General features: G+C 42.1%; 2 protein-coding genes across 3 annotated transcripts in view; both read left to right on the top strand.

Moving 5' to 3' along the window:
* The first annotated feature begins 584 nt into the window (after positions 1 to 584).
* Positions 585 to 8,311, top strand: ppp1r14aa (protein phosphatase 1, regulatory (inhibitor) subunit 14Aa). 2 transcript variants are annotated; one of them, XM_034890665.1, is made up of 5 exons: positions 585 to 852; positions 3,808 to 3,888; positions 5,169 to 5,201; positions 7,241 to 7,440; positions 7,480 to 8,311. In XM_034890665.1, exons 1-4 carry the CDS (start codon positions 649 to 651, stop codon positions 7,421 to 7,423), a joined length of 501 nt encoding a protein of 166 aa, XP_034746556.1. In that variant the 5' UTR covers positions 585 to 648; the 3' UTR covers positions 7,424 to 7,440; positions 7,480 to 8,311. The 2 variants fall into 2 exon arrangements, with proteins under 2 accessions (XP_034746556.1, XP_034746555.1); XM_034890664.1 differs by having other exon boundaries at positions 7,241 to 7,445; positions 7,477 to 8,311.
* Positions 8,312 to 11,536: 3,225 nt separating this feature from the next.
* The window catches only part of exoc3l2a (exocyst complex component 3-like 2a), a 12,272-nt gene continuing 2,102 nt past the window's right edge, over positions 11,537 to 21,706 (top strand). Inside the window, exons 1-12 of the mRNA XM_034890395.1 lie at positions 11,537 to 11,763; positions 14,012 to 14,566; positions 15,390 to 15,610; positions 15,965 to 16,706; positions 17,425 to 17,539; positions 17,623 to 17,733; positions 17,835 to 17,935; positions 18,149 to 18,259; positions 18,350 to 18,485; positions 18,972 to 19,094; positions 19,671 to 19,826; positions 21,015 to 21,136. Coding sequence (XP_034746286.1) covers positions 14,037 to 14,566; positions 15,390 to 15,610; positions 15,965 to 16,706; positions 17,425 to 17,539; positions 17,623 to 17,733; positions 17,835 to 17,935; positions 18,149 to 18,259; positions 18,350 to 18,485; positions 18,972 to 19,094; positions 19,671 to 19,826; positions 21,015 to 21,136 — 2,468 coding nt within the window. The 5' untranslated portion in view covers positions 11,537 to 11,763; positions 14,012 to 14,036. The remainder of the gene's footprint in view (positions 11,764 to 14,011; positions 14,567 to 15,389; positions 15,611 to 15,964; positions 16,707 to 17,424; positions 17,540 to 17,622; positions 17,734 to 17,834; positions 17,936 to 18,148; positions 18,260 to 18,349; positions 18,486 to 18,971; positions 19,095 to 19,670; positions 19,827 to 21,014; positions 21,137 to 21,706) is intronic.

Here is a 21,706-nt window from a genome sequence, read left to right as displayed (position 1 = left end):
TTTCCTTCAAAAATAAGGACATTTCAATGTGACCCCAAACTTTTGAACGGTAGTGTATATATATATATATATATATATATATATACTAGTGTGCGTATATTAGTTGTTTTGCATGTGTAAACGCATTATGAGCAATGACGATCCAAAGAAAAATTCCTAATGTGTGTCATCATACCTGTTAAATAATAAAGCTGATTCTGACCTGTTGACCTGTGCTGATTTTCTCTCTTGCAAACTGGGCGTGTGACGTCATCAGCCTCATTGATTACACTACGCACACAGCTGCAGCCTGATGTCAACATGCAAACCTGTAATAGACACGTTATGAAGTTAGATTTTATGTCCAAATGCTGTTACTCCAAATTGCTGTGGTTAAAAATACTGATTGATGAATTAAATACAGATGAAGTCTCCTTAGTATTTCCTTTGCATATTCCCTGCAGCCTATGTAAACATCCCAGGAGAGAGAAGGGAAAAAAAGCTCGTGCACAGCTATGTGGGCACGCCGCCCCCCCCCCCCCCCCCCCCCCCCCCCCCCCCCCCCCCCCCCCCCCCCCCCTCCTTCCCTCCCCCGTGCTTGATAAGTGGTGAAAACAGACGAGAGACCAGTCCGACTAGTCCAACCAGTCCGACCAGTCCAGACCAGACATGGCAGCCGATCTGGCAGCGACGGCACTGGAGGACACCGAGGAAGTTCATCCATCAGACTTTGAGTTGCTTCAGGATCACGTCGGGAATATCCCGAAGAGACATGCGCGGGTCACCGTTAAGTACAACCGGAAGGAGCTGCAGAGGCGGCTGGACGTGGAGAAGTGGATCGATGAGAGCCTGGACCGGCTCTACTCGGGTCAGGTGGGTTGACGAGCCGCAAAAATCTCCTTACTATATACTGTGTTACATATTTAGACAATAGCCTACCCAAAGACTTAAAAAAAATATATATATATATTATGAGCACTTTTAACCTATAGTAAAATATGGGAAATGAAGCAGGCATTAGAACAAGAATGTGATATGGAGGCACCTGGAGATGGTGCAGTCCTGAGACTCTTTGGTGATCTATGAGGTGATGAGTGTGTGTGTGTGTGTGTGTGTGGGGGGGGGGGGGGCAGACTGGTTCTCCATACAAGGCCAGCATCCTGTAGATGTGAGATCCACGGCTGTCCTCTTCTCACAGATCGCTATCTTTCTCGGGGCTTGCCTTACATGGGCAGGGTTGAACCGATAGAAGGGTAATTGATGTAAATGGTAAGAGGGGGGCAGTTCCAGAGGAGGGAAGGCGTTGTTGTTGTTCCCAGGAGGAGGTAAACACTCCACATCTGGCTGCAGCTGCAGGAGTTTGGGGTCTCTGGTCTGCAGACCATGGAGAGGAGTGCATTTTTGGACTTTAAGTGCAGGGTTGTGTTGTGAAAGCCATATGTTGATTGTAAGAAAAGAGAAATCATCTCTGTGAAGGGCCCGGCTTTCACACAGTTTATACATGACACCACTCTCAATCGGTTTTGTTGTTGTAAAATGTCCCATGAGGACAACAAAACTACTTTGTTGTCTTCCCGTCGAGCTGCAACTTTTTGTTTTTCTGCGTTGACATTTCAACATTTTGTTTTTCTTTTCTACACTTTGACGTTTTTCTCAATTTTAGTCCTATTTATTTGTCACGTTTTAGTTTAAAAAAATTAAAATTTCTTTTGACACTTTTTTCAAATGTTTTTGATATTTCTTTTGCCACAATTTCTGTTTTTTGGAGTCACTTTTTAATCATTTAAAATAATGTAATGTAACTTAAATAATGGTTTTGAAGAGCCTTTTCCTGCGTTTTTGTAGATTCTTTTAAACATTTGTCACTTTTTTCAGCCATCTTTTTCTGTATGAGTGTATGCAGATGAAGAGCTGGAGTCCTGTATGTGTCAGTGCAGGGGTATGGGTGGGCGGATGAGACTGTCTCTTTCACCCAGAGCAGCTGGTACAATGGCTGTTTGTTCAAACAGAACAAGCCACTGTTACAGTACTACTTCAACATTGTTACTCTTCAGTCCCTAGAGCCTAAACATGCAAGTGATGGATATACAAAGTGTGCCGGCTTTGCATTCTGAAGTCTTCAGTTTCATGTTAAATATGGTTCACTTATGTACACACATGCTTCTCAAGCAACAACTCTGTGTCTGTTTGGAGAGGCCTGCAGGACATCATCTACAGGAGGACCCCACACACACACACACACACACTGAAGAGACACATCAACAGGCCGACGAGTTGTATGGGTTTTACTGTAGGTTTCATAAGCCCACATTCACACCATTCACCCACTCTGACATCCACCCACCTTCTGCGCTCTCTGCCTCCCCCAAGTTGACCTTCCACTTGTGCTCGGGTTTGTGGGGGGGGATGTGTGTCAGCATTTTCAAAGGCAGAAGATCGGAAGGGCACCTGGCCCAGTTGAGCCACCTGAAGGACATCACAGGACCCCAGCTAGCCCCCCTGCAGTTTGCCTTCCAGGCAGTCGCCTAGTCCCCAGGGACGTACGCAAGGATCCTGCTCGGCGCTCTTCTTCCTGACCCTCCTGTTTATCGGATACCGCCTGACAAACAGGAGGCAGCAGGTGAGGCTGGCAAAAATCTCACAGAGGCCAATCTCATCCAGACCATCAGTACTGGCACCCCACAGGGACCTATACTTTTCCCACTGATCTTCTTCCTCTACAACAACTGAACCTCAGGGGACAAGGCTGATAAACTCCTGCAATTTGCAAAAAACACAACAGTCATCGGGCTCATCGAGGGTGACAACTCTGCATACAGATGTGAGGTTGAACAGCTGGCCCTCAGGTGTGGGCAGAACAACTGTGGAGACAACAGTGGACTTCAGGAGGAATCACTCTATCATGTGAGAAGAACTTCAGTTTGCTGTAACACCTCAAAAACCACAAATGTCCTGGTAAAAAGAGTGGTAAAACTGTAGAGCAGGGTGAAATGATAGACTGTCAATTAAAATAATCACAATTAGATATCTTCCTCATATCGTACACCCCTATTTAGACCACTATCTGTTGTGGAATCATTCAGGTTTCTGGATGTCCAACATTTATGTAAGGTTTTTAAACGGCGTGTAAATGCACAATGTTTGGTTTGAATTGGCACCAAACAGGACAGGAACAGTCTGCATCGGACAGTCAGGACTGCATAAAGAACATCATTGGTGCCATCCTGCCCTCCATCCAGGACGTATGGTCCTCCAGAGTCAGGAAACAGACAAGAAGCCTTACTACAGACCCCTCTCACACCCTGGATCCCGGTCTTTATTTTGATTTCTTTTGTCATATTTCCCTCTGTTCTTGTACTTGAAACGTTTTTGGACGTATTGTACTTTAATTCTTGTGGAATTGTTGGTATAATGATGGTGATGGTGATGGTGAAGGTTCAATTGGCTAACCTTTTTGCTGTTTATGAATTGTCCTCTCGGCCAACACAAGCTGACAAAGGAACAGTTTCTTCCCACAGGCCGTCAACTACGCTGGACACTTCACACCAGTCCACAGTGTCAATCCCTGTGTAATACTACTAGGCATCCACCTTACATTATATAATTTTAATTTTTCAACACATCATTTAAACATGTATGTGTACTGTCATATCCACCTACTAATATATATTTACTTATTCCAGCACCACTTGAACTTTTGCATCACCCTATTTTCTTACTGTTTACAATCCTTATAAAGCTGTCCCTTTACTTGCTTGTGTGTGTGTACGAAGTATATGGTGACTCATCAAGAGAGTGTGTGTGTGTGTGTGTGTGTGTTTACATCAGGGAGGTGATATGCCAGAGGAGGTGAACATTGATGACTTGCTTGACCTGCCTAATGATGAGGAGAGAGCCAAACAGTTACAGGTAACATGAACAGCATGTATCATACTGTATAAGAGGGTTATAGGGAGATAGTTTCCTATGGAGAGGATTTTCCAAATGATACAGCATTGTTAATGGTTTTATTTATCAAATAGGCATGTTTGGCAGAGTTAATATTGTACAGTACTTATTAACCCTCATGTTGTCCTTGGGTCAAATTGACCCATTTTCCTATATTAATGTTCTTTTTAATTACCCAAAATAACACGATTGATTCCACACAATGCTCTTTGGCAAGTACATATCTCTACTTTGAATAATTTTGGGTGTCTTATTAAGTTTTAAAACATTTGAAAAAAAATAGTGGTCTTGAAATCGTGTAAATGTAGAGTAAAAGTTGACATATTCCAGTCTGTGATCATCCATCAACATCCATTCCTTTAATTGTAGTCCAATTTAATTCATATTTTCTGCTTAAACTCAAACATTAAGAATAATTTCCTATAAATGAGGTTTATTGAACATAAAGTCCAATAAGTTAATGCATGCTGGGCAGATTTGTGTCCAACTTGATCCCGACTCGCTCTGATGTCATGCACACGTGGACAACGATATCCTCACGAGATCAAGGCAGCCCCGTCGCTTTTCACCTGCAAGACCCAGGTGGACCCAGGGCATGCTGGGAAACGCAGGCCTCTCAGCTGATTTAACAGCTGATTGGTTCAGAATCGACTCAGCATCATGACATTTCATATAAACTTTATTTTAACTGCTAACTTTGGCTTATTCTGTACAGAACACATGTTGTGTGGCTGATAGTGACGTTTAGAAGTCAGAGAGACTAAATCTGTTCAGATTACGGATCATAAACAGCCTGTTGATCGCATGTAGACCATTATGACAGCTACTCAGTCATAACAAAAACAACTGGAGACTGTGTCCAAGCTGATATATGGGTCTGATAACCTTTTACTGAATCGGACCACAGGGGTCATGTCACTTCCTGTTCAGCCTGAAGGATGCAGGAATCAGCTGGAAACTGTTGTTTCTGTGTAATTTTTTTTTTTTTACAGTGTGTTCAGGGGACAGGCAGCTTGTAGATAGTGAGATATTTTTTTTACAGTGTGTTCAGGGGACAGGCAGCTAGCAGATAGGGAGGAGATGTTTGCTGTATGTAACAAAAAATGTCTAAAACACGCGTGACATTGCTTAGAGCACCTTTTAATGAATGAGATTTTGAAGTGTTTACAGTTGAATATTAATAATTAAAAATATAATCATGTGGCTGGTTTGTAACAAAAGAATTCCTCTTTTCTTAACAGGAGCTTCTTCAAAAGTGCAGTAACAGCACAGAGGTATGTTTTAACTTGGAAATTGATGAGTTATGACTATGCACGCATTACCTTTACATGCACACTCACACACAAATGGCCACATGCGCCTAAACTAAAGCTGCAGCTTCCGACGCCTCATCCTATAGTCACTCCACAAGCCTCAACAATGGCTTTCTGTGCTCTCTTGCCTTTTTCTTTTCATTTTAAGCCTGAAACAATGAGGCTTTCTGGAATAGAGCGTTGGTCTCCGCCTCGCCGTGGCCTGAACAAAGATGCAAATACAGGCAAAAGAGCTGGGAGGGTCAGTGGAGCTAGTGCTTTTCTTTTCTAGTTTATTCGACTCTCATGTGGAGTATCATTAAAAACTAGGTTTGTGTACTGTAATTACAACACAAAAACAGTTTGTGCGGGTGTAATCATTCTTCTATTTCAAACTAAGATCCCTTTCATACATGCTTCCAATGGTAATGGTTTCATAAGTCACCGTTCTTGTTCTGTTCAAACATAAATCAGAATCAGTTTATCTGAAGTTAATGAGGCTTCAATGGTTTGAGTATTCAAATGAAGTGGGCATCTTCGAAAGTTCAACTCTCTGTAAAATAATTTGTGTGTTTCCATCCTGAGCTTATGTGGATGGACCGTAACCGAAAATAGCAATTTCATACCAAAAACAGTGTAACATTTGAAGATTCTCTAACTGCTGGAGCCTTATTTTTCCACTTTCCTTGGAATGTGGCATCTCCAAATGGCTAGTCTGAAAAGGAGGAGTAATTACAGGAAGCAAACTGTTTCGCATTCAATAACAGCTGCATCCAACTAAGTAGGTTTCCAGGAATTAGGCCTGATCACGTGACCAACATATGTAAATGCATGAACAGACTCAAACAAAACAGAGGCCGGCAGGGGCAACTTGCATTGCTTTTGTGAAATTTTGACAAAGCACAGTTCTCCTTCCCTGAGATCTTTATTCACAGTAAAGAATTAGAAAGAACTAGTATCAACTTCACTACTGCTGATGTCTAATGTATATAGAAAAAAAACACAGTTAAACACTTTTTTTGGGGTCAGTATTTATCATCTTGTGACCTATTTTGACAGCGTTAAAAATGAACTTGTGAGCAAAAAGTTTTCGCCACAACACTATACAGCACCCCCCCCCCCCACCCACCCCGACTCAGTGGCCTCTACCTCCTCCGGGTACCCTGCTGTTCTCCAAGGCCTTTTTCCATTTATGGACATATGGTCACCAAACAAAAAAGGAGTGGAAAATGACTAAATGCTACATTTAATTGCTACTATTTCACTATAATTGCTGTGAATCAGTGTTCTGATAAGGGCTGTTTTAGTCATTTAATATTGAGTTAATAGACTTGTACTGGATTTCATTCCCGTCAGCGGCCAGTAGTTGAGACATTTCCATATAAACTCTTGCAACACAACTGGGATCCTTCCCCTTAAAATGGACAAATACCTCCTCTGCAAAAGTATGCTTGTTACCAAAGCTCTCCATTTCTTTCTTAAAATGTCATCTTTGTGCTTAGTTGCCAAAATTCTGAAGGCACATATTGTCCATATTATTTCAAAATGATTATCTTTTGAAACATGCCCCCATCTTACACATTCACACACACACGTGATCTTCACCTCTCCAACTGACAGTGAGCAGTGTTCCAATCTTCCAGTTATATATATATATATATATATATATATATTGCTAAAGTAATGTCAACTGACTTAGTTGAAATCAACAATGTTTCAATTGAAGCTAGTGCTGAAGAAAGGAATTTGCACATGTGTTTGCTGACAAATATAGAATAGTATATTGGCAGATTTAATGTGTACATGCTTAATGTCAAATTCAACACAATTATTAAATAAGCTATTGGGAATGATAAATCAAATTGAAATATATAAATGAATTACAAGGAAATATTAACACTGTCAGATAACAGATTGTGGTTGTACTTACACATGTAAAAGACCAATTGGAAGACTTGCTAAACTCCATTTAAGCTGTGCTCCATGTGACAACTTCTCTTGGTGCCCCCCCCCCCCTGTAGAGCTTCATCAGAGAGCTGCTGGAGAAGCTGGAGGGCGTTCACAAGCAGGAGGAGCTGCAGAGCAAAGGCATCGAGCATCCGGTGATCTGCCACAGCCACTACCGCCATGAGCCCTACCACTTTAACAACCCCCGGCAACAGCAACACTCCCACCACACCCGGGGCCAGAACCAGACCCTCTGACAACCCCCCCCCCCCCCCCCCCCCCCCCCCCCCCCCCCCCCCCCCCCCCCCCACGGTGGACCAAGATACGCTGCATACGCCGTCAGTTCTATTGGACTATGCAAGAAAAGAGAAAAAAAACACACTAATTAAGACACTTTATCTTGTGCCTGGTAACATCACAGTGAATGAAGCCACTGCTCCTGGCTAAGGTATAAAAACACAACCACACTGTTTATATTTCCAAAAATGTCAGACTATTCCTTTTAACCACTTGTTTAAACAGCTATTTGTGACTTAGCTCGTGGGTAGATAATTGGCCAAGGAGAGGAAGACATCAAATTGGAATCCATTTACAATCTAGGTGCAAAGGCCATTTAACACACACAGTAAGTGATCATACAGGAAGAAATACATTGTAGAAATAATAATATTATAAAAGAGCTTTCATTTGCAGCACCAAAACCTGTGACTCTCATTGTTACTAGACTGGAAAAAGCTATAACCAAAAACTAAACTATACCTCTCTTAACTTTAGAATAGCATCCTGCTACATATAGATCAGCCACTGATTTACACTGCAAGCATAGCTGCACCACGTTTTAGATAACACAGCCAGATTACATGCATATGACTTAATATCTGTTGAATGTCTGATTGTAGAAAAGTTATTTATGATTACAGGACATGGAGATAGATCCAGCACACCAGTATGATGTAACAAAGGAAATGATCCTGTTGCATTGCTTACACACTGTAGCTTTAATATTTTACTGTTGTTCATGCTTTATGTTTTTCAGCTGTATCATTACTACATATTCAATTTGGTCAGTATACATTCAATACATTTTGATTCTGCAAAGAGAGCTGGTCCTTTGCAGGAATTGCTAATAAAACGATTGCTTTCACTGTGGCTGTATGTTTAATGTACCGTATTTTGCTCTGGCATGTAATGTGCAATATGTGGGTTACATGAGCAGTTTGAAAAGGACACTTAAATACCAGTTTACTAGGTACACATGTACTGTATGACATTTCCTCTGATTTGCTTCTCCAGTATAAGGTGACCACTAAGGTCTATATAAAAGAGACTTCAGATACAGTATTAGGGGACCACTAAGGTCTATATAAAAGAGACTTCAGATACAGTATTAGGGACCACTAAGGTCTATATAAAAGAGACTTCAGTCTCTTCAGTCAAAAGTTGGACTTAAAGTGGTTTGTAAAGGAACTGAAGGTAACTTTTAGACAAGTGTGATTCTCCTGACTGCACAGACTCCTCAGTGTTGGATAATAAGGACTACAATTATGTCCACCCTCTCTCAAACATTGAATCAGCCGATGGCAGACATCCTAAAAGGACTTGTCACATCAGTCATCGCGGCTTTATGAACGCCCTGAACCTTGACACAATTGAGACGATGTGACTGGCTAAAGCATGAAGCATATGTCCTGGTTGGATTCAGGGATTGCTCCACTTCTTCCTCAACACCAGCAAATAACCAATAACCAATCAATGCAAACCTGTCAAAACAGTAACATCCATCCTTTATTCCATGTAATCCTTGCAGACTTCAGTATATTGTATTATGCAAGAGGAAAGCCTATGTTAGCTTCTATAGACAGCATATTGACAGTATCAAGATCTTCTATTTATTTCTAACATAATGCACATTGCACATTTCCTAATAGAATAGGTTTACAATGTTTCACGCCTGTTATACTCATATCCCCGATTCCAATGAATGTGACAGGGGACAAATAAAACCACAGTCCTCCTGTCCAAAAATACATTCCAAAGTTTATCTGAAGTCAATGTCAGGCTTCAGCGGCAGAGTGAGACAACTCCCCCATCAACAGTGGAAGAGCATTAGGAAAGGAACTTCCTAATGAATGAACAGTACGAACAGGAAGCAAACAGTTTTAATGTTCACATGGGGACCTGCCTGTTGTTGTAAAAGCTATCCTTTAATGTGAAATCACTGCGGCAATACCACAAGCATGAGTCAGCAAATCTACTGGATTCATGTAAATCCATAATCAGGGCGTGAACTTTTTCCTGTTGTCCAAGTATTTCGACAGACTTTATATATTTTATTAACTTATACTAATAAATTCCCAAAGTATGGAAAATGCACACTTAGGAATATGTATACCTAGCCTCATACAATACATAACATATTTAATGTATACTTTATTAACCCCACAAGGGTAAATTACAATTTTCACTCTGTTGTTATTACACGCATTACACACAGGCCTAAACTACACACATGCTCAGTGCCTATACACACACTGATTGATAATAAGCGACAAGAGCAAAATGACTTAGTGTTATTTGACACACTTACAAACCAAAATGTTACTCATGAATGGTTTTAAACACACTGACCTTGCTCACATTAGATTGTAAGTAGGTGCACTTATAAACAGGTAACTCTGTGTTATGCACAGTACTAGTATTGGTTACAGTTTCCAGCCACATACAGTATGTCTCACATTGCCAGACTTTCCTCCACAAAGCGTTCCTGGATGAGAGAAAAACGCGCTCTGGTTTGTTGGCATTTCTCTAAACCAATCACAATCGTCCTGGTCGGGGCTAAGCTCCGGACAGAGCAACGGTGCCTTTGCAAACTAGGCTTGGGAAGGAACTTGTTTTGATGGAATGGGCAAAAGTAATAGTTTTTAATAGTTCATTTAAAGGTGCTGTCGTGCAGAATGTGAAGATCCAAAGTTCTGAACATTGACAACTTCTCAGTCCCTCCCCCTCTTTCTGCTAAAGCCCAAACGGTCTCCCAAACCCCTCCCCCCATCAGGGAGAATGAATGCCCCCTGGCCCTGATTGGTGCATCTGAGCAGGGGGCGGTGGATTTGTGCAAATACCACTACAGGCTCCAGAGGCGTCAGAGGAGCTGGAATTCTTGGTCAGAATTCTTGGACCTAATTTTTGCGTTAGAAAAGCAGAAATTAGGAATTATTTAGACTAAAATTAAAGAAATGGATGTTGATCGATAATCACAGACTGGAATATGTCAACTTTTACTCAATGCTATTTTAAAACCACTTCATGGTTTTTTCAAATGCTATAAAATTGAATAAGACGCCCCAAAATTAATGAAAGTAGAGATTTGTACATGTCAAACAGCATTGTGTGGAATCAATCATGTTATTTTGGGTAGTTAAAAAGAACATTGACATGAAAACGGGTCATTTTCACCCGTGGACAACATGAGGGTTAAATGACCTGCTTCATGTAGTTCTACTCGAATAATATGGGATCAGTTTTAGCAAATATGACAGAAAGTTAGTTTTTTAAATTGTACCTATACTGCACTTTTAACCTAGAGGTATACTTTGTTAGGTTTTAGTTCTTCTTGCAGATTTTCTTTTTACATTTTTTTTCAATTCACCATACATATTGTTTACTGCTAATTTTCAGTGCTTATTTTTGTTTTCATTATAGTTGTAGTAGTTTTTCTATAATAACCCTGTTGTGGCTATGTGTGTGTCCTACACCAGATTGTACACTAGGTGGTAGCGGGGAGCCACTATGACTACAGTTTCTGTGTTTGGGAAATGTTTAACCACAGAGTTTCTTACATTGTTGACATGTTGCTTTGGTTTATTATTTATTAAATATTTTTTAATTGCACAATGCAACTCTGAGCCATTTGTACACACAGTCCTCTCTCTGTGTGACATTAGAGGGTTCGGGGCTACACTGACCCTGAAGCTCTGCAGTAGAGAAAAGACAACATGGAGGCAGCACCAGGGCTGATTGTCATTTTAGTCCAGATCAGTCCACATAAAGTCTTCCGCTGAGGAAGATGACACTGCAGATGGGGTCTGAATGGAATTTGGACTCAAGGCCGCAGACACTTAATCATCCTTGTAGTTCCAGAAATTACATACACACACACATACATACACACACATACACACACAAACACACAAAGAGACAGGTTGTGTGAGCTGATAAAAACATAAAAGACTGCATGGAATGCTCTGTCCTACACTATCCTCCTCCACTGTGCAGTTAATGCATTTTGTGTGATTAGAAGGGTCCCCAGGGTGCGGGTGTGGGGGTGAAGAGGAGGTGGAGGGTCGGTGGCATAGGAGGGAGAAAGGAGGGGGCGGCCTTTTCCTCAGGAAAACATATCACCTTCCACCACAATAGAGCCCGTCAGGAAATCACAGGCAGCCACATTGCTCTCTTGAGTCTCCAAGTACTTTCAGACACGCTCTCACACTCATCAGTCTCACACACACACACATGCACACACTCCACAGCCTGGCAGCCCGTTCAGCCAGCACACTCCAGGATGACATTGTGCTGAAACACTGCAAGGCAATCTCATCAGGTAAGTGTCAGTCTCTGCATTCACAGTTTGCCTTGTGATGCTTTGATTTTCCTTTGGTTCCATGGTGAAGAAACGTCGTTTTTCAAATTAAGGAGGTTTCTCTGTAGATGTTATTGTGTTTGGAGATTATGTTTTACTTCCAGTCGTCTATTTTAGCCATACATCAATTGGTGCCTGGACATTTGCTGTATTTTTGAAATAGGGCTGAAAATGACATAGGTAAACATGTGCTGTGTGGTTCAGAGATTGTTCTTGTACCTGATGAATCCCATCTTACATAATTGTTATAATGAGCAAACTCACCTTTGAGAGAGATTCTCGCCATCCTGGTTTGACTTTAGATTATTTGAATTTACTAAAGTGCTGAATAGTTCCAGGTATTGTAAAATGACGAGACGCCCTCACTGATGTCTGCTCTCTACGTATCAGCTTTTAATCTCTCACGCCATATGTTTGAAAAGGGTCTTGAACCTCTTTACAGCCTTCAAGTGTTTTCCTGTCCTCCATCCTTCTGAGAGGTCTGACAAGAGAAGTTATCACATAGTTTCAGCACCACACACAATGGCTGAGTGCTATGTTCAGACATGGGAAAACAAGATTAGAAAGATTACACATGTCAAACGCTGAGAGGACTATGGAAAGCGTAACAGAATATATGCCTTGTTTACCTTAACACATGCACTATATGTAGATGTCCAGCTGATGCTGATGTCCAGTGTCCACTAATATCTATTAACTGGCTGTCAATAAAGATAAGTTTCACCAAAGCAGAAATCTGTAGACGCTCACCAAAAATATATAGGTCTGGTTCACATCAGAGTTCTTTTGCAACAACAAAAAAATCACCTTTTAAATTTAATATCAGTAAAGTGGCCATTAATTCAGAGTATTTGCTGTACAAATTCAAGATGAGCCCAGATGTATGAGACCCTTAATTAATTTAAATCCAAATATGTCCATTTAGAGCACATTTACATTCCTACAACCTGATAATTTTAACCATTACATATTGGAGCAGATTATTTAAATATAGATATATAAGTAAGGCTGTCATATACTGTATGTATTTTATTTAAATTAAAAAACTTTGTAAATACTAAAAAAGTAAAACTGTACTAGAAACTATGCATTTGGATAATATGGAGGCATAGGTGTTTAAAATGCTTTAATTTTGCTTTGGATGTTAACTACGATGTGTCATGTGTCAAATACAAATGTGAAATAATATTTAAACCAGTTCTCACATGCCTATATTTACTCTAAAACAGTAAATGGTGGCTGTAATAATTCCTCCCTTTTATACAGGCTGGAAAGACAGCCTCTCTAATGCAGTAATAGTGCAGAAAAACTGCATGTCAGCAGTGTGAGTTGGCAATCATCTAATAGATTTGTGTTTTTGTGTGTGTATTACATTCATTAGTTGTCCTCTTTGACTAAAAAGCAGAAGTTCTTCAAAAAAAGAAATCATAAAAATCCCTCTTTCAAAGGTGGGCTCAGGAAAATATATATTGTAAATGTACGGCATATTCCCCAAATTAGCAGGAGAAAGAATTATTAATGACTTCTAAATATTTTTTCTGAATAATATATTCATACAAGCTTGTGGTTCTGCATATGTACACACTGCAGCATCTTGAATACATATTTCCTATTTGCTAAGTGAAGTGCCTTGCATAACCGGCATGTGAACGGACATTTTGCTTCCAGTTATATAAACTGTCTGTTGGCTGATGCACCAGAAACAGTTTAACACATAATAATTAAAGTTCATTCATAATTTCCTATCCAGTGACAGAACGGAATCAGGGAACAGGAATCTTGAAAGATATCCTGCTGCTCTGTGTCGACATACAGGATTCCTATAGCTTGTGTTTTTAGTACCAGATAGTGTCTGAGTTAACGTAAACTAATAAGTAACTCATTCTGAACTCATGAATCATAAATCAGTTGCATGCATACTGTACTGTATGATTTATAATGTCTGGTTATAAGGTAACCTTGGTTCTGTGAGTGAAGAGACTATCTCTCCAGAGCAAGGTTGCTCGTGTACCATTATAATCAATGGAAATAAGACAACCCATGCACAGCTGGGACTTCCATGCCCAGGTGTGGGCTACGTCGTGGCGTGTCAAGTGATATCCATATCAACTGTCCCAGTGGGTCATGTGTAACTGCGTGGTGGGATGGTCTTCATATGATAGAGAATTGATCGTTATGACTACATCAGACATTTTCCTTGTTTTTGCAGTTTTGGCAAAATCTCAAGAGCAAGCATGCCCATTCTAAAGAAGCTCCCGGGACGGTCCAAGAGCTGCCATGAGTTCCCCAGAGGGAACGGGGAACTGATCCTGCCCCGGCTGGACCTGAACGATCTTAACGATCTGAAGGAGCTGAACGACCTGAAGGACCTGAACAAGAACTTAAACCCTTTTGAGGATGTGGATCTGTATGAGGAGGAGAGGAACGGAGGGGACATGGGCCTCATCATGGGGGAGTGCAGGGGCAACCTTCAGCTCAGGTCCTCCCGGGACGGAGAAGAGGAGGAAAACGAGGTGAACGCAGAGAGGCACGGGGCAGGGAATCCTAAAGGCAAGCCCCTCAGGGGGACACTGGAGCGGATCTGTGGAGTGTCGCCACTCAGAACCCTCGGGAAACTAGGGAAGGGGCTGCGCATATCGGGACGTAATGTATGGGGGAACAACTCTCCTCACTACAGCCCGGGGAACTCAAACAGTCTCCCGCCAGAGAGCGAGAAAAGGAAAGGACTACGCAGGGGCTCTGAAGGAATAATGACCCTGCTCCGGTGAGGAGGGGTGGGGAGAAATACATTTTTTGCTGTATGTCACTGAAGTGGGAAATATTTGGATTTCTTATGCAAAGAGTTAAACACCTTAAGCGTAGCTGTGGTAAAAACCCCAAAGATCCAAAGGCTTTGTTAAGATTAAACAAATTAAGAAAGGAAAAGTTATCATAAAAAAAATGAAAAATGGTATGCTATTGATACAATGAAGTATTTTCACTGATTTGTTTTGAAGAATATCGGCCATCCATCATCTGATGAAGTAGAATTAAATGGTAGAAAAGCCATGTAATAAAGATCAGAATTTATATACAGTGTATGCATGTTGTATATCTAAACACGATGCAACATATCAACAAAAATCAATTGTTATAAAAAAACAGTCAATGCCTTTATGAACGGGAGTGCAACCACAGAGTTCTAATGGTGTGCTGGATTAGCCTCTGGGTCCCAGGGGACTCAGAAATGGAAAATCCCTTGCAGCTCAGTGATATAATAGCATAGTGTGCTTATTTCCTCTGGACTTATGTAATGTGCTATAGCAACTTGTTGATCTACGGAGCCTCTTTTGTTTTCAGTGGCATGTTGATTACTTGCCGTGCTTACTCAATGGGACTATTTTTAACTCAGACAATCATGCATGCACTTTACCAGATGTGTGAATATGTGGCATTCCAAGCATAGCTGCTACTAGGCCATATTGTAAAGAACAACACAAACATCATGTCCCACAAATACTTTCCTGTGCATGCAAATCACGCAGTGTGAGAGTGTATCTTGTTTAAAGTCATTCTCGTTCTCTGTTGCTGACGTTGATGCTGTGCAGCTTTTCAGGAGGTCGTCGTAAAGAGGAGCGCAGAGAAAGCCTACCCTGCGGAAACCTGAGCATGGACAGCGAGGCGGAGGCTTCCAGACGGTCCTCCTTCCTCAGGATGGTCAGTCTAGGCAAGCTGAAGAGGGAGTCCATGTCAGACAAGGCGTCCCAGGAGGCTGAGGAGGAGACAGAGGAGGAGGAGCCGGTGGTCAAAACCAGAGAGCCCCTCTCAGGTAACAATCAAGGAAACATCAGGTGTAGCGAGCCAAAATACGTTTTTGCTCTATTAGATTGGCTTACTTTAGAGAAATTTTCTCTCCCTGCACAAGCTTCAGCAGTACATCCTTCCAATCCTAGACAACTCTCTAAAGAGGCCGTGAGGTCCCCAGATCCCTGAGTCACTGAGTTCAATCACCACAGACTGTGAAATTAGGAAATGACCGCACTTCCCTCTACCCCAGGTTCCTCTAGATAGAAGTTCCACCAAGCTACTGTTCACAGACTCCACAGGGGAGTTGCTCAAACCCTCCCTTTGGTGACTGTTGCAAATAAACACAGCTGCCATTTTCTCTTCTTGCTCCTAACAGTACTGGAGATCCTACAGTTGGTCAACAACAGGGACCTTCTCCTGGCCGACACACACATCCAGGAGCTGGAGCGAGAGTGTGAGCTGCTGTCTCTCATTCCAAACTCAGCTACTTCTACCCTTACTCCTACCTTTTCTCCCAGTACCCCTCCTGGCATGATCCCTTTATCGTCCTCATCCTTAGACGAGTCCAATGCAACCCTGGACTCAGGCCTGCGAAAGGCTAAGGATGTGGAGCTCCTTTACGAGGCTCTGCAGAGGGAGATGTGGGACGTGGTGCGAGAGTCCCTCCGTCAGCCCAGCGCTGGTCCCAACCTGGGGCTGGTGGTGCTGGTCATCCAACAAGAGGAGCATGCTGATGCTACCTGGGCCCTGAGAGAGGTAACCAAGCCAGAGCGAGAGGAGCCTCAGACCCAGCCCAGTAATCGTCCCCGGCGACTTAAGATGAAGTGGAGGCAGGCTGTGATGGAGGCTGCAGACTGGAGCCTACCACATCAGGTGGACACCCAGGCGGGCCAGTTGGCCTCATACTTGGAGCGCCTGAGGGGTCGGATGGTGGACGACCTGGATGCAGCCAGGAGGAATGCTGTATCCATTTACCCAGAGGAGTTCGCAGCCTTTCAGGTGTATGTGGACAGTTACCATCGAGCCGTGGCCAAACGTCTTCGGAACATCACCAGCGGCCCGCTGCAAATCACAGACGTCTATTCTTTACTGGACTGGTTCTACAACATCTACAACAGGTAGGATGCCGTGTTAGACAGGGATGCTCCAGTGCTCCTCAAACCATTCAACGATATAAGTCCTTTATTTCTACCGTCAAATACAACCTACGGGAGCATTTTCCGTCCTCGTATCCAAATGTACCGCAAAGTTCATGGTTTTAAGCATATCTCGAACATTGGGAAATGGTTGCAGTTTGGTTTTGCTTTGGCATCAAAACTACTTAGTGAAGTTTAGAAAAGATCGTGGTGTGGGTTAAAATCAGACGTTACTTCACTTCCAGTTACACACGTGACGCTGAAGGTGATGTTCGTAAAAGTTCAAAACAACTTGCCTTTTAATAATATAAAAATAATTAATCCTTTGTCAGTCCCACAAGGGGAAATTACAATTTTACACTCTGTTGTTATTACACACATTACATACAGGCCTGAATTACCCACACATGCTCAGTGTCTATACATGTACTAAATGGAGAGATGTCAGAGTGGGGTGGCTGCCAATGTAAAGGCGCCCCGATCAGTTGGGGGTCTGGTGCCTTGCTCAAGAGCACCGAACCTTACTTTTATTTTCCAATGGGGATCTAACCTTACTCTCTTTGGTGAAAGTCCTGTGTTTGTTTGAACCAATCCTCGACCCCAACCTGCCTTCTTACACAGACTTATCTGAAGACTTGTTTTCCAGAGGAGAACAGTCTTGGATGATCCCACCGAGTAATTAATTGTTATTTTCTGACAGGGATGTCCTCGGAACCATTAGCACAACCACCGCCATCAACTATGCTACACTGGAGCCCATTCTGCCCCAAGACACAGTGGACAAGCTGGAACAGGACTGCATCAGTATCGTCAGGGTAAAAACTGCTCTTTTCACATAGCTTTTCTTCAGAAAAATCAACCTAGGAGACACCTTTTAATTTCCATCTGGGATTTTCAGGAGAATGTGACAATAGAGCTGATTCAGGTTCTGGATGAAGAGGAGAGGCGATGGGCCCAGACTCTGCACATAGAGGAGTACCAGTCCCACCTAGCACGCTCAGTCATCCAGGTAGAGTGTCACAAGTCATTTTCACTGTGAGATGATTTTAATAAATGCCATTTTAGCCTAAGATACAGATGTTTTATGGCTTGTGTCTTTCACAATTCCAGAGGTTGAAGGTGGACTTGGACAGATCTACATCTGTGAACCAGTTTCTAGGTGCGAGAGTGGCTCGCTGTAGTCTCATTGGATTGGCTGACTTTCTCTACAAGTGAGTTTTGCACAAAATTTTTTTTTTAAACAAACTCGTAAAACACTGAACTAAATAGGTTGTGTAGGTAGTATACTATTTACTTCCTATTTTGGAGTACACTTTTGAAGACAGTTGGGTCTTTCGGGCATGCCTCATGGTTTTACAGGACAGGATTGTTCATTTATAGATTGTATTAGGATTCAGCAGGTTTTCATAAAAAAATATGCCCAGTTTCCAGAGGAAGGTGGAGATGTTTCATGAGACTCAGGCAGAATTTGGAGACCGAGGGGACGGATATGTTTCCAGGACCATAGCTCTGGTCAACTGCTGCCCTCCTCTCAGGTAAGACAAACGATTCATCATCCAACTGAAAATGTTCATTTTCTGCATAAATTTGCTGAAAGTCTCATCACCTCCTGTGTATTCCTGTAGAACCTTAGTGGAGCGCTGCAGGCAGTGTGACCCACAGGGTAGCGAAGAGTCCGTGCAGAGAGCCAACTCCTCCCTGGACAGGATCATCAACCAGTCAGTCAGGGTGCTGACCGACAGACTGTTTGAGCACATCAGGGTGAGTGAGTCGTGAGCAAGTCTCATCTCAGGCCTTTAAGCTTGTTTCTCTTCATCAAGACTCGCCATGACTTGCCCAGGATATATACAGTGACCACTGTGAATACACAGTACCCTCTGTGGTCTGAGAGCATTTTTAAATTTCTTTTTAAATTCACCTTTTAAGGGTTATGCACATAAACAATCCTTGTGTTAACGAAATATTAAAATATAAAATATAAGTAGTGCAGGAAAAAAATAGAAGGGGGAACGCGGTGCACAGTCCTGAGAGCATCTACATACCTGCAGTATATACAATAGTAGAAAGATAGAGGGTTTCTATACACGTTATGCAAAATTAATAAGATATGATGCATATACTATGCAATGTAAATGTGCAAAAATAATGCATTGTGAAAAAATAATAAGTACCTCAACATTACATTTAAGTTCATTAGGCCTGCTTGGGTAAATGCCCTCTGTTAATCAGAACGTGTTGTTGTTCCAGCCTTTCTTTGACAAACTGATAAAGAGAAAATGGCTGAACAACACAGAGGCCTTTGAGGCCATTGAAGCCAGCATTAAACAACACTTCAAGAAGTTCAGACGGATGGACCCTCCACCTTACCAGGTAAGCTCAGTCGGAGGTGCTGTTTATCATCTTTACATGTTTATGTACTCTGTAGCATTGGCATGAAGGTAATATGCAGCGGTGGAAGAAGTATCCAGATCCTTTACTGATACCACACTGGAAAATTACTCTGTTACAAGTAAACATCCTGCATTGAAAATGTTACTAGTAAAAGTATATAAGTATCACTAGAAAAACTTATTAAAAGTATTTAATGCAGAAAAACCTTCCCATTGTAGAAAGTCCAAAGGAGCCAAACAGTTGTGTGTTTAATCGTCTTGTCATCTCAACTAGACTTGTAGGTCATTATTTTGTTGGCTAGTTTCATTTATATTAAAACATCAAATTTTATAAACTACATGTTTTTTGTGTACAGACATCATAATGTGTAAAGTAACTGGTAACTAAAGTACAATCTTTCTCTCTGGAATGTAGCCGAGTAGAAGTAGAAAGTGGCATGAAAAGAACTAAAGTACATTTATACTTAAGAACAATACTTGAGTAAATGTACCTGGTAACATGCCACCTCTGGTTATATGTAACCAGTCAGTGATTGATTGTGTGAATGGCTGGCAGACGCTGGTAGGAGAGGTGCACCGGCGGGTCCTGGTGGAGTATGTCCGAGCCATCATGCGGGGACGGGTCATCTGCACATCGTCCAAGATGAGAAAGAGGATGGCTTTCCGCCTGCAAGATGAGGCCAAACAGCTGAAAGGACTTTTTAAGGATCTGGTTAGTGCACACGTCACACAACACATTCTGTTTTTGATCTAATCAGGTAATGTCTGGTTTAACCTGCAAGGACTGCAACGTGGAAAAGTACCGTCAGGACCTCTAAAGGAGAGAATCAACTCATCCAAAACAGAGCTAACATTCACTTCTCAGGAGACCCTGAACCTTGTAAACAGGGATTTAAATGACCTCATTTGTTTTGGTGGTTTTTGGTGGTCTGGAAACGTTGACTTCAGGTGTGGATTCTGCATCCTGACGAATGAAACAGACACTTTGCTTTATTCATCAGCGGCCACAGTGGCAAGTAACTTTAAAAAGTTCATTTTTACCCACATTTGGCGGGTTGGCTTGTGACAATTCAAAGCCCTGATTATAAATAATTCCAATATGCTGATTGTTAAAAACACTGAGCAGAGCTGGCACAGGGACTGCAGAGTCCGTGGGCTGTGAATGGAGCCTGACCCTGGGACTTCCTGGGTCAGGAACAACTCAGACAGTGTTGATACAGCGGTGAGCTCTGAAAAATGGCTGCCGTCAGTGAGATGGAGATGGATGGACCGGGCTTACGTTAGCACTTGCCTGAGGAGGGAAGAGGGTATAAAACAACTAGGCCTGACAGCGTGGCATTTGCCCCCTTTCTGTGTGCAAGTTCAAACAAGTGTCCGTCACCTCGGCTGACAACAGGAAGCTGCTGTGTTCAGAAGGAACTTCCTGTTCCTGTCAGCTGGCTAGCTTTGATGTGGCTCTGGGATGGACTTGATGGCCTTTTTTTTTTACAAAGAAGCGGGATGAAGTGTCTTCTGTGGCGACATGGAAAGTGTGTGTGTGTGTGTCATTATTTATAATGAATGCAAGGCCAAAAAATTCTGCTTTCTTTTTCCGGAGTGTTTGGAGGAAAAACATGATCTAGAAAAACAAAGGTGGAGTTTTGTTATTCACTCAGTAAATCACCTCTGGCCTTTAAATGTATTAATCTGTGTTTCCTCTGAAGGTTTTATTGTTCATAGCAAGTCGTGCCTCATCTTAAAAACACATTTAAATCAGAAGAAAAGGTCATTTGGATGAACAGCGATAACAAATGCAGTGGACCTAAACAGTTTTTGGTTTCTAAAAAGTTGATCAATTTGAAAGAAAGTACCGTTACACTTGTTGCTGGATAATGAAATGGTCATCTACTCTCTTCTGCAGGAATCCAGTTCATCCTGGTTAGACAGCATCATCTGCCACCTGGCTGACATCATTCTCCTGGAGGACACTCCCTCTATCCAGATGGAGGTGGCTGTCCTGGTGAAAGAGTTTCCAGATATACGGTGAGTTATATTCTTTTAAGAAATGAACAGCGTTGGAACATTTTCTTTTTTTTAAAGATTATTTTTTGGGGGCATTTTAGGCCTTTAATTGACAGGACAGTTGAAGATATGAAAGGGGAGAGAGAGGGGGAGTGACATGCAGCAAAGGGCCGCAGGCTGGATTTGAATCCCGGCCGGCTGCGTCGAGGAGTAAACCTCTACATATGGGCCCCGCTCTACCAACTGAGCTATCTGGGTGCCCAGTGTTGGAACATTTTCAATTGCAACCAGGAAGTGTCTCTAAAAACAGAAATTCTCTCTACTATACCCCTGAAGGTATTCTTTTATGCCATGGCTACGCATTCACAGTGCTGTTTTTGGCCCTTAGCCAAAGCAAGGAAAAAGTAAGACTATGTAGCCTATGTTTGGTTTTGTTTTTTTTGAGTCACAATGGATCAAAACAAGGAAAAGGAGCGTGGAAACATATCTACTTAACTTTGCTATTTTTGGAGTGGAGAGCGGGTCTGTTTTGAGAATGGATGAGGCGGAGAGGCCTTGAGGGGGTTGGGGCTGAGGGGGGGGGGGGGGGGG

This window comes from Etheostoma cragini, chromosome 13, assembly GCF_013103735.1.
Source record: "Etheostoma cragini isolate CJK2018 chromosome 13, CSU_Ecrag_1.0, whole genome shotgun sequence".
Classification (NCBI taxonomy): domain Eukaryota; kingdom Metazoa; phylum Chordata; class Actinopteri; order Perciformes; family Percidae; genus Etheostoma; species Etheostoma cragini.
The sequence above is the reverse complement of the archived record's forward strand: the minus strand, read 5'-3'. Positions and strand labels throughout refer to the sequence as shown.

What these genes read in the sequence shown, in the direction of transcription:
- ppp1r14aa (XM_034890665.1), top strand. Translation starts at nt 649, where the DNA reads ATGGCAGCCGATCTGGCAGCGACGGCACTGGAGGACACCGAGGAAGTT. An exon ending in ACCGGCTCTACTCGGGTCAG is followed by an intron (nt 853 to 3,807) that starts GTGGGTTGACGA and finishes TGTTTACATCAG; the next exon opens with GGAGGTGATATGCCAGAGGA. An exon ending in AGTGCAGTAACAGCACAGAG is followed by an intron (nt 5,202 to 7,240) that starts GTATGTTTTAAC and finishes CCCCCCCTGTAG; the next exon opens with AGCTTCATCAGAGAGCTGCT.